The sequence below is a fragment of the Vicia villosa genome, linkage group LG1 (assembly GCF_029867415.1).
Source record: "Vicia villosa cultivar HV-30 ecotype Madison, WI linkage group LG1, Vvil1.0, whole genome shotgun sequence".
In the NCBI taxonomy this organism is placed as follows: Eukaryota; Viridiplantae; Streptophyta; class Magnoliopsida; order Fabales; family Fabaceae; genus Vicia; species Vicia villosa.
The window spans coordinates 110,751,525-110,764,102 of record NC_081180.1 but is presented as its reverse complement, the minus strand read 5'-3'; the positions used below and the strand labels follow the sequence as shown (position 1 = coordinate 110,764,102).

At 37.1% G+C, this 12,578-nt stretch overlaps 1 protein-coding gene across 2 annotated transcripts; it reads left to right on the top strand.

Annotated features, from left to right (window-relative positions):
- The first annotated feature begins 9,002 nt into the window (after positions 1-9,002).
- LOC131614293 (shugoshin-1-like) lies at positions 9,003-12,197 on the top strand. 2 transcript variants are annotated; one of them, XM_058885904.1, is made up of 12 exons: positions 9,003-9,155; positions 9,455-9,615; positions 9,700-9,737; positions 9,851-9,959; positions 10,068-10,091; positions 10,186-10,254; positions 10,349-10,396; positions 10,503-10,572; positions 10,652-10,709; positions 10,822-10,988; positions 11,068-11,125; positions 11,231-12,197. In XM_058885904.1, the coding sequence occupies exons 1-12, from the start codon at positions 9,089-9,091 to the stop codon at positions 11,505-11,507; spliced, it is 1,146 nt and encodes a 381-aa protein (XP_058741887.1). In that variant the 5' UTR covers positions 9,003-9,088; the 3' UTR covers positions 11,508-12,197. The 2 variants fall into 2 exon arrangements, with proteins under 2 accessions (XP_058741887.1, XP_058741891.1); XM_058885908.1 differs by having other exon boundaries at positions 10,506-10,572; positions 11,231-12,195.
- Positions 12,198-12,578: the final 381 nt, after the last annotated feature.

The window sequence follows — 12,578 nt, the reverse complement described above, 5'->3', positions numbered from 1 at the left end:
AATAATAAGGAAAATTCCCCGAATATCGATCTCAGGGACTACGCAGGAATAATGAATTCAATTCAAAGTTCAATTAAACAAAAACTTCAATTGGGTTTTGTTTGGTGATTATCACTTAGCGAAAAGTAAAATAAGCAGTAAATGAAATTGACTTTTAAACAAATATGAGTAACATGCTAGGGATAGTGGATGATTGACAATGTAACAACTCTTAAATTTCTATTGCAACAACTTATGTTCAACAATCAATTACCGGTTCTTAAGGTTGTTTGATCCTAAGTCCTTAGTGAAAAAACCTTTGATCATTCATCCTAAACCCTAAGTCCTTAGAGATTTACAATGAAATCAAGCAATTAAGTTATCAAGAATACCCGGTTACTATAAGGTAATCCTAGTCCTAGGTAATATCAATTATAGCATATTCTCATGAAAGCATTATCAATGGTTGTCCAACCTAAACGATAATCATACATCAATCCTGATTTGTCCGAAAGGAAAAGCATTAGAAACATCAAGAGAATAAATCAACAATGAAAAACATGTTTGTTATTGCAATTGCAAACTCAGAGTCATTACAAAGTGAAATCAAAGCCACCCCCTAGCATTTGGGGGTTTAGCTACTCATAGTATTCAAAGAAAACACAATAATGAATAAAGACATTACAAAAAATTGGAGGAGATTGAATCTTCAATTGCTTTCGTTCATGAAGATCTTCTTCTCTCCCAAACCCTTGCTTTCTCCAGTCTTCTCTTGTATTCTTTTCTCCAATCTGTCAAAAAGTCTGGCTCTCCTTACACAAACCTTGTTTAAATAGTATTAGCATCAGTCTTAGTGTCCACAAAAAGTCCAAAGTACCCTTAATACAAGATAGAGTAAAACAGATCAAAAAGTGAAGTTTCTGTCCGCATCCATCTAAACGGGCTGTGTTGATTAACACGGGTGCCCGTGTTGATTTACTGTTTCACGTGACTTTTTTCTTTGCTGCATGCCCATCAACACGGGCAGTGTTGATTAACACGGGCGCCCGTGTTGATTTACTGTTTGACGTAGTTTTTTCATTGATGCAGGCCCATCAACACGGGCAGTGTTGATTAACACGGGCGCGCGTGTTGATCCTGATTTTTCAACTTTTGGCTTTCCGGAGCGTCCAACGTTCAGCTTTTAGTCCTTTTGAACCTATGCATCAACCTGCAACACTAACACTACAAAATCGAAGCATAAAGAAGATCTTTTGACATAAACTTTAAACCAAATGCAATGCAATACTATAAATGAATAAATATGATAAACTTAACTTAAAAAGCAATAAAACAACTGAATGTGTTACCGAGATGATGAATTTGTGCTGGATGAAAGACATAACTTAATAGAAATGGTGACCGATCACAACCCCAAACTTATCTCATTGCTTGTCCTCAAGTAGTGTATTGAGACTAAACAGAGGTCACCTACGAATTTCTCTCTCCACAACACAGCCTGTGTTTTTCGTAACTTGGCTTTTCCTTCCCGATCAAGCTTCTGATTTCCTGAATCGAACTATCTACCACACTTTCACATCAGAGGACTTCTTTACCTGCAAACTTTTCACACTCTCACCAGATCTCTCGGGGTTAAAGTGTTTGCACTTACAGTACCAAAGTATGCAATATCAACTCTTAATTTTGAATTTACTCTATCTTCACTACACAAACAGATCCCACACACTTTATGAGGTCTTTTTGGTTGTAACGGGGCTCAGGTATGGTAGGATAGACAAATGAATGGATAACAAAGGGTTTTGGGTTCGGCATTCATGTTATTTTTCTCATTTTTGTGCCTCAATAGTGACCTGGGGTTTATTCAACTTTGATTCTTCACTCAATTTTTCTATGAGCATGTTTGAGTCTTTAGTAACGGCAAGTGCTTTTATCTTCTTTCTTTATTTATTTAATTTTTTTTATTTCTTTTTACGCACTTGCTCTTTTTCTACGAATTGTCACCCCAAACTTAGCTTTTTGCACACTTTATAATTTACAACAATCATGCCGATGAACAGGGGTTTAATTCAAACAAAAAGGCTAAGGCTCAACGGGGTTCACAAAGGATAAACATAAAGTAAAGGATGGATAGAAAGGCTAAGGGTTAAACAAACAACATGCCTCAGTGTGTGTCCTCATGTTGTGCTGTGTAAAAAGAACATACGCAAAATCAGAGTGATAAGGTCATACCTGACTGAACTCTCATGATGATATTTTAGTGTTTGGCCTTTGTACTCTCACCATGTTGGTTATGCTTACAAGCTCTGAAGCCTCCTCGTGTCATGTGGTTTCTTTTCCGACTCGGGTATACCATACAACCATTTCGGTCTGGTGTTACCAAATCGCGTCCAACCTTTAATTTTATCATTTCATGGCTGCATCAACTTCCGGGGTGCCTCGGGAGATCAAGTATGGGGAGTATCTTTCATCCACTAGTTATCAATCTCGGGTTCATCCAACAACTATCTCTCACTCTGTAACACAATGGTATACCAAAGACGAATAGAAATGCTAAAAACAAAATAAAAACAGAAACAAAAGAAATGCAAGAAACCCCCCCCACACTTGAACTAAACATTGACCTCAATGTTTTAGCCCACTACGGAAAGGACTCACATAGGGTACATCAACTCCAGCTGCCGCTTTCAAGCTTTCACCAGAGAAATCCCCTCTTTATTACCTGACATAAAACAAAACAAAAAGACAAATTAATTATTAAAAGTGTGGGTTTCCTCCCACAAAGCGCTTCGTTTAATGTCGCATGGCTCGACGGTCCATTACTCTTTATTATGGAGGGTATTTTCTCTTCCACACTTGGTTGCTTTTCACCTCTGCAACCAAAAACTCATGATGATGAAAAGTATGGACAACTTTTCTCTTCAGTTCACTTTCCTCATTCATCTTTTCACCTTCCTTTTTCTTAGAACATTTGGTGGCTATAGGAGTTGGTTCCACCCGAGAGGCTATGCTTGACACTTTTTCTTGGAGCTGTTGAGGCTTTTTGTATTTTTCCTCACTTTCTATCATACCACCAGAAGTTTGATCATTTACAACCGCCCTATGTTTCTTAACTCCTAACATCTTCAAGGTTACTTCTTCCTCAAATGATTTCAGCGTTAGTGTCCCTTTTTCAATGTCGAAGTTGCAGCGGCCTATCTATAAAAATGGTCTCCCAAGAAGGATAGGAGTTTCTTCGTCTTCAGGAATGTCCATGATGTGGAAGTCAACAGGGAATACAAACTTATCAACCTCCACTAGTACGTCTTCAGCTACCCCATATGATTTCTTGATGGTGTGATCAGCGAACTTCAACTTTGTCTCACTTTCACTTATCTTTCCTAATTCAAGCTTTTTAAAGATAGATAGTGGCATTAAACTCACACTAGAACCAAAATCAATGAGTACCTTTTTAAACATTATGTTCTTGATGGTGCATGGTATCGCTACCGCTCCAGGGTCTTTCTTCTTGATGGGGAACTTCTTTGCTGGAGAGACTATACTACACTTTTCTGTTGCAATTTCTGGTTCTCCCCCTAATGGTCTCTTTTTACCGATAACCTCCTTCATGAACTTCTTGTATAAAGGCATGTGCTCAAGTGCTTCAAAGAAAGGTAGATTAACCTCTAATTTTTTAAACAAGGCTGCAAACTTCTCAAAATCCTTTTATGTTGAATTCTTCTTTGTCACTCTAGAAGGAAAAGGTAGTTTGATTTCTGGTTTAGCATCTTTCTTATTTTTCTCTTCACATGGCTTAACCAGTGGTATCACAATTTCGGGCTCTTTCACATTCTCTCTTATCTCCAAATCTACCTTGATGACCATGGGATCATCTATTTCCTCTTTTTATTTTTCCGATTCTGCCACTTTCTTACTCCTTGTAGTAACAACATTAATCTTCTCTTGGTCTTTTGGATTTTTCACAGTTGAGCTCGGAAAGGTACCTTGTGCCTGTAGAGTGAGATGTTGTGCTATCTGACCCACTTGAACTTCCAGATTTTTAATTGAGGCGGTGGTGTTTTTGTGGTTGTTTCTTGTTTCTTTTTGGAACTGAGAGCACTGCCCAGCCAATCTTTCAATTGCCACTTCTCACTCTACCTTCTGGGTGCCTTGTTGTTGTTGATCTTTCCAAGCAAAATTTGGATGATTCTTCCACCCTGGATTATAGGTGTTAGAATACGGATTGTTTTGCCTCAGGAATTTGATTTCTTCAATCTGCTTGGGAGTAGCCACACAGTATACAGTTTGGTGAGGGCCATTACAGATTTCACAGCTGACAGGTTGAGCTTGTTGAACTTGAGCCACCTGTTGTGTACCTATATTCATAGCCTTCAATTTCTTTTCAACTTCTGCGGCTATCGCATCTTCAACCCGAATTTTAGAAGTCTCCAACTTCAGATCAATTATTCCCTCAGGTTTGTTAGTACACCTGTCATACAACTATAGATGCTCATTTGCGGCTATCGCTTCAATGATCTTCTTAATACCAGTGGCTGTTGAGAAATTAGTTGAGCCACCGGCTGCAGTACGATCAACTACTTTGTCTTTATTTTGAGCCCATTAACAAACACTTGCATCTATTCAGTATGATCCATGTTATGAGTTGGGCATGCTACGAGGATCCTCTTGAATCTTTTGTAGGCATCTCCCAAAAGTTCACCCTCCTTCTGCTTAAAGTTCAGAATTTCATACCTTTTTCGTAGAAAGACTGACGCTGGAAAATACTCATTCAGGAAGGCATTCTCCATCTCTTCCCACGATGTGATACTGCCCGCTGGGAGAGAATAGAACCACTCTTCTGCTTCTTCGGCCAAGGTGAACGAGAACATTCTCAACTTCTTCGCCTCTTCTGTATGCCCTTCAATATTTAAAGTCGTACTCATGGTCAGAAACCTCTGTAGGTGCTTGTTTGCATCTTCATTAACCTTCCCGGTGAAAGGTTTTCTTTCCAGCTGATTTATTGTGCTCGGATGCAATTGAAAATTGGCCGCATTTACCGGTTGGTTGACAATTGTTAGTCTACCACCCGGTGTGTTCGTAGCACCATAGTCTCCGAGAAGTCTCTCTGGTGGAGGTGGATTCTCGTCCATAACTTCCTCTTCACTTTCAGAATCTGAATGAACTGTCACAACTTCTTCTTCGGATTCTAGTTTCTCTTGACGAGCTTGTCTACACCTTGCGTGCAAGGTTCTTTCAATTTCTGCGTCAAAAGATAAATCAGCTGAGGACTTTCCTCGTATACAAAGATTAGAGCAGATTAGTTGAAATTAGAAAAAAAATAAAAAAGTGCAGAAAATAAAATTTTAGTCGCAGAGTAACAAAATTCTAACTGAACTCAACTTAAACTCAATATTATGGCAGTCCCCGGCAACGACGCCAAAAACTTGATCGGTAAAATAGCAAGTGTACTATTTTGCCTCTTGTAATAATAGGGAAAATTCCCCGAATATCGATCTCAGGGACTACGTAGGAATAATGAGTTCAATTCAAAGTTCAATTAAACAAAAACTTCAATTGGGTTTTGTTTGGTGATTATCACTTAGCGGAAAGTAAAATAAGCAGTAAATGAAATTGACTTTTTAACAAATATGAGTAACATGCTAGGGATAGTGGATGATTGACAATGTAACAACTCTGAAATTTCTATTGCAATAACTTATGTTCAACAATCAATTACCGGTTCTTAAGGTTGTTTGATCCTAAGTCCTTAGTGAAAAAACCTTTGATCATTCATCCTAAACCCTAAGTCCTTAGAGATTTACAATGAAATCAAGCAATTAAGTTATCAAGAATATCCGGTTACTATAAGGTAATCCTAGTCCTAGGTAATATCAATTATAGCATATTCTCATGAAAGCATTATCAATGGTTGTCCAACCTAAACGATAATCATGCATCAATTCTGATTTGTCCGAAAGGAAAAGCATTAGAAACATCAAGAGAATAAATCAACAATGAAAAACATGTTTGTTATTGCAATTGCAAACTCAGAGTCATTACAAAGTGAAATCAGAGCCACCCCCTAGCATTGGGGGGTTTAGCTACTCATAGTATTCAAAGAAAACACAATAATGAATAAAGACATTACAAGAAATTGGAGGAGATTGAATCTTCAATTGCTTCCGCTCATGAAGATCTTCTTCTCTCCCGAACCCTTGCATTCTCCAGTCTTCTCTTGTATTCTTTTCTCCAATCTGTCTAAAAGTCTGGCTCTCCTTACACAAACCTTGTTTAAATAGTATTAGCATCAGTCTTAGTGCCCACAAAAAGTCTAAAGTACCCTTAATACAAGATAGAGTAAAACAGATCAAAAAGTGAAGCTACTGTCCGCATCCATCTAAACGGGCCGTGTTTATTAACACGGGTGCCCGTGTTGATTTACTGTTTCACGTGACTTTTTTCTTTGCTGCAGGCCCATCAACACGGGCAGTGTTGATTAACACGGGCGCCCGTGTTGATTTACTATTTGACGTAGCTTTTTCTTTGATGCAGGCCCATCAACACGGGCAGTGTTGATTAACACGGGCGCCCGTGTTGATCCTGATTTTTCAACTTTTGGCTTTCCGGAGCGTCCAACATTCAGCTTTTAGTCCTTTTGAACCTATGCATCAACCTGCAACACTAACACTACAAAATCGAAGCATAAAGAAGATCTTTTGACATAAACTTTAAACCAAATGCAATACAATACTATAAATTAATAAATATGATAAACTTAACTTAAAAAGCAATAAAACAACCGAATGTGTTACCGAGATGATGAATTTGTGCTGGATGAAAGAGATAACTTAATAGAAATGGTGAACGATCAATAATCATTCATTTTCGAGTGTCAAAAAAATCTCCTACATGAAAAATATATGATAAATTAATCTTAAAGTTAAAATTATTAGATCCTATGTCTCAAGCTAGAATTTTGATCTCAAGCTAAAATTATTGGTTTTATCTCAAAAATATAAAAATTAAAAAAATAAAGTACAGTTAAAAAAATAAATAAGGAATTTAATATTAAATACAAAATAATAATTAATTAATTAATTATAGTAAAATTATTTAAATTTTTAAAATATAAAAATATTAACTAGAACTCTAGATTAAATAAATTGAATGCAATGAAAGTTCTTTTTTATAGGCTACGTTCTATGCTTACCAAGCGCCTTCTTTGTTTTCACTTGCGGTTGCTGGTTGGACGACGACTGACCATGGGTAATCCATCCAAGGAGAGATGTATCAAGGAGTGGAGTGTGAAGCTATGGAGCGGAAGTGCTTCAAGTTTCAGGAGAAGACGTTAGCTCTCTAGGAAAAGGTTCATTGTATCAAGGCTCTCTATGAAGATGTGAAGATTCATGGTTCTCCTTCTACTTTAGCTATTCTAATCAATGAGCTTGAGTCTTCCTTCGAGGAAGAGAATAAGTATCGCCAAGAAACAGCCGATGTTGCTGAAGAGGTAAACTGATGTGCTGAAGAGGCTTGAAATGTCCTTCAACAAGAGAAGGAGTCTCGTGCTCAAGATCAGATGGCTCATGATGGCAAGGTAAATGAGCTAAAGGAGAGAGTCTATAGTCCCTTCAGCAAACTCTGACAAATATGTACAGGACTTTCGACCAGGAGAAAGAGCTTCGACAAACGTCTTCATTCTCCAAACGGAATTGAATCCATTCAAAGTTGTTCGGGATGGGGTTTGGGCGGTCAACTAAGGCACAACATCTCAGAACGAAGAGGCTTAACTTTCTTATTTTTCTCTCTTTTTCTTCTTCTTCTTTTTTATTATCTATAATGTTAACAGGGCATTATGCCTTTTCAAAGATGACAATATTTATATTTTTACCTTCCCATCTGGTGAATAGTATGCTTTATTCCTTCTTTGTGGTCCTTCAGTCTACTGTATGGGTTGTAGACCTTTAGGCTTTGAATCGATTGGCAGGTCCTGTTCTTGTTGCTCCAAGACTTGATCATCGCCTCTGGACCTTTGAATTTGTTCATCTTGTATGTGCCATTACCATTTGGAATGTCTATCAAACTATGTGGTCTCGACTAGGCGACATAAAGACACAAAAGTTTCATCGTTACTAGCTCTAATCGGGAAGAGTTAGTGTCGCCCTCTAGCGTCACTGGGAACCATCCATGATCAAAGTTAAGGTTCATATCCTTGCCCCTAATTTTGTCCTATTTCGAGGAGGATGTCTTCATGCTCCACCGTCTACGCTCTTGGAGTGACTAGTTCCTAATAGGGGTTATGCCAACTACGCTTGAAGCATGTTCACCAAGGGTGGAATCTGTCTTGGAAGAACATCTTACACCATCCCGCATAGGATTACAAGAACCTTTGTGTTTGCAATGTTACTCATAGTTAGCAAATTAATTATAAAATTTGCACAAAACTTTACAAAATACTTATCTTGCTGATAAAGTAGCCACATAAGCATATTCTACTTATCTTTTACTCACTCTTCGACTGGCTCCGTAATTGGGGATTGTTATAGTGGAAGCGTCTATCGACCGACTTTGCTTTATAGAGACATATGTCCTTGACGTTGCGGGCGCGCTCCTCTTTTTCAGAATCTCTTCAGTTGCGGCTGTCTCTTAAGGGATCCCGTCCGCATACCTTTATTGTAGGGGTGATAGATGGCGGTTAATGTCTTTGTAGTTACCTTGTCTACTCATAACTATAGATGCTTAGTAATCTTCTGAGTGATCGCCCTCGATTATCTCTTATGAACTGTCACCATCGATCCTAGTCAGAGACCTAGATCTAAAATCATAAAAAAGAAATCTAATTTTATATTGTTTAACAACATAAAACCTTCATCAAACAAAAATCCATTGAAATTAGTATCTTCTGGTATGTATAATTAGTTTCAAGTTATGGATAAGATTTTTTTTTTTTTTTTGAAACTATCAAAATTAAACTCTAATAATAATAAATAAATAAATAAATAATGTGACCGAACGATTGATAAGAATTCAAAAAGAGGTTCGGAAATAGGTTCGGAACACCGTTAGTAGCACATAATTCAAATTGACGAGATCCTTTCGAGTTTCCCTCCCTCCGTTGAATCGCGACAGACACCCAATGGAAAGTACCGCCGTCTACCCCGACTCCGATTTACACCCTCCCGGCGCCATTTCTGAAACTGGAGGTACCAATCTTTCTTTCTTCATTCTTCTTTCACTCCATTTTCGTCCATAAACCCTAGAATTTTCTCACCCCTCTTCTGTCACTACAATTAGGGTTTTCCATTTCATTTGCGAATTATGAATCAAGCACTGTTTGAGGGTAGACAGTTGATAGTTTAACTTCAAATAAGTGATTGCGTAGTTTTAGATCTAACTGAGGTTCCAAAATCCAAATCATATTCTATATGCAAAAGTTTTTAGGTTATTTTTGTGGTTCGGGGTGGTATATGAAAAATGGGTTATGGGTTGTATTTGCTTTCAGGTCAGAAAACGAAAAGAGGATTATTTTTTAAGGGAGATTCTGTTTCTGTCGGTGTCGGAGCTGCTCCGAAGAAAATTCTGGCTGACATAACCAACATGGACCAACAACTACAGCCAAAGCACCAACCTACAACTGATGTCTCTATTGACCTGATTCTCAAGGTAATATACAATGTTACAGTATTATTATTGTTATTGATTGATGATTATCACTACATTCATGTATATTTTGAATTTGCTTCCCAGGAAAACGCGACGATGAGGAAGCTCCTACTTCAGAGAAAGTAATCTCTTATGTTAATTTGGTGTTTACTTTTCTGTATTTTTCTCTGTAATCAATGTAATTACCGTGGTGATAGTTTTTGTTTACTCTGGTTTGTTTAACTATTATGGACAGTAAGCTAATAGAATCATATAAAGTAGAGTATCAAAAGTATCAAACCAATTTTCAGAAACTTCGGAGGCAAAATTCAGAATTTGCACTTGCAAATACTCAAATGACGCGGGTATTGACTATTGTTATTTTGATTTGTTTGATATTATTGATTGATTGTTGATATTCGAATTTACAATTGCTGTTTTGTATTGATTTAATCTATCTATATGCAATGCAGGAGATTAATTCAAGTAGACAGATGGTGAGTCTTGAACACCTTTGGTGCATTGACACCTGCTGCTTTCGTTTCTTATTCTTTTGCTTTGTTTAGTTACATTTAATTTGCTGTCTTCCAGGTGAGAGAACTTCAACAGGAATTAGTAATGAAAAATGTTACGCTCGATACATTGAGATTAAAATTGATGGTCAGTTTAACTCATCTCTTATCTGATGAATTGTAAATGAGCGATTCAGAGAGCCCTACTTTAGTTTTTGACTCTTGCATCTTTCTTTTCGTAGGAAAATGATCACAAAGCAAAACTGAATATTGACATCGATGCAGATGAGGTACTTATATATATATTTTCCTTCATTGGCTTCTTGTGCTTGTTATCTTTCTTTCCAGTTTCCAGCTCACTGGCACTTTATCAATTTGTCCTTTTCTTTGAGTAAGCAGTCAGATCTAAAGTTTCAAGAAGATAACAAGGGGAAAGCGAAAAGGAAGAGAGTATCCAGATGTCAATGTAATTAGTATACCGAACCCATTCTGTGTATATAAAATTTCATGTAGATATCTTTTAAGTAGGTATTTTTCTCATGCAGCTTCTGCACCTGATGTTGTTAAACAAGTCAAATCAATAGAAAAGGTTGATACTCAGAGGTATGGGTTTAAGTTTACCTTCTATGCACGACTAATGTCTGAAATCCAATGTTGGACTCTGGGATACTTAGGAACAAGGCAACTTACGTGTCTCCCTCAAATATGCAAACAGGGATTCTGCAAGGCGGAAATCTGCAGGGTTGAAAGCTGGAAAATTAGGATCAACAGAAGACTTACATGAAATAAAATATGATGCCTCGCAACCACTAGAAAATCTGGCAAACGAGAATGAATCAACATCATTAGGATCCAATGATGTAGTGAGACAAGATACTGAATGTAATTGTTGCTATTTTTCTTATTTTTTCTTCTTCTTTTTCTTTTGTGACCTGTCCTTAAATATATTGTTTGCTTGCAGCCTTGGGACCTACTAACACTCAACAAGTTCTTGCCAAAAGGAATACTGAAAATAAGAGGTATGTTATTCTAAACATCCACATTCTGACTGGATTTGAATTACTGAAATTGGAATATGTGACTAAATTAGAAGTCAGTTACATGTCTTCCCTCAATATGTACAGGCATAGTTCGAGAAGGCAATCTGCTCTGTTCAAACATGTGAATCCAGAAGCAGCTGAAGACTTCTTTGATATAGACGATCCAAAATTTGAAGTCTCCAATTTATGTGATAACTTGTCTGAAAGTCTTCCTACAGTATCAAGCCGCACTTCAGAAAACTGTCCACTTGATCCTCATGAAAGAAGATCATCTATTGGCCGGCCTTCGCGTCGATCAGCTCTGAAGGTTGTTTCCTACAAGGAGGCTCCAATTAATGTGAAGATGCGTAGAGATAATTGAGTCAGTTTCCTATTAAGTTTTGACTGTGTTGTCAATTGTAGAGAAGAATGAAATGGAAATCCAAAAAGCCTGATGATGTGACCTACTTCCCTGATTCTACAGTGCATGGTGGTAGGGAATATTTTGATTTGTTGAATAGCTTATTGTTTAGGACTCTGCATATTTGAAACTGATGTTTTATTATAGGCAATTTTATATGATAATATTTGACCCACTTCCATAATATCTATAAAATGGGAGACCTAGATATGGGAACTATGATGCGTCTGAATAGGGACAGTTATGAGTGAGGAATTGTGGGGCAACTGAAAGTTCTTTTTTTCATGTCTGTCTCCTCCCCCTTCCTCGTCACATTGTAAGTTAAAGTTACAGTGCTGACGTGGTTCCCAGTTTTTCAAATGCAAATGGAGTTCACTGCAAAAAGAAGGTAGAGAGAAAGGAGAAATGTTGTAATTGCAAACTTTATTGTGCTTGAACTTGATTTTGTTAAAATTGATTTTGTTGAGAAGTGAGAATTGATTTTATAATGAAGCGAGTGAGATTAAGAGAGAGCTAGAGAGACAAGGAAAGGAATGGAGTGAAAAATTGAAGGAGTGGATTCAAAATCAAGGTATATGATGTTTTTTGGTTAGTCTAAATCATAATTGAATTTAACTCTAAACCTTTCTTCTTATAATTGAGTTTATGTAAAGGTAGATTTTAACAAGTGATTGAAGTTAAGTTTACAACACAAGGGGGGAGGGGTGTGTAATTCAATTATCTTTCAAGAGAGAAGATTATAATTATCTCCAATATGTTTTGCATAATATAGAAAGAAAGTGTATATTTTGATTTAAGATTACACTTGCTAAAAGTGCAATAAGGATGGTAATCTTGTTCTATTTTGTATTTACTGAAAATATAATAAGGGTGGCATAAGGGTGGCAACACTGATATTGAAAGATTCTAGTGTGCTAAGAGTAAATGGAATTGTAGGAAGTTTGCTTACGTAGGGTTTATATGAGGGATTTTTTATGCGTTTTTGAGGAAAATTGGCGAACCCTTTTGCCAATTTGGGATCAAGAATTTTAT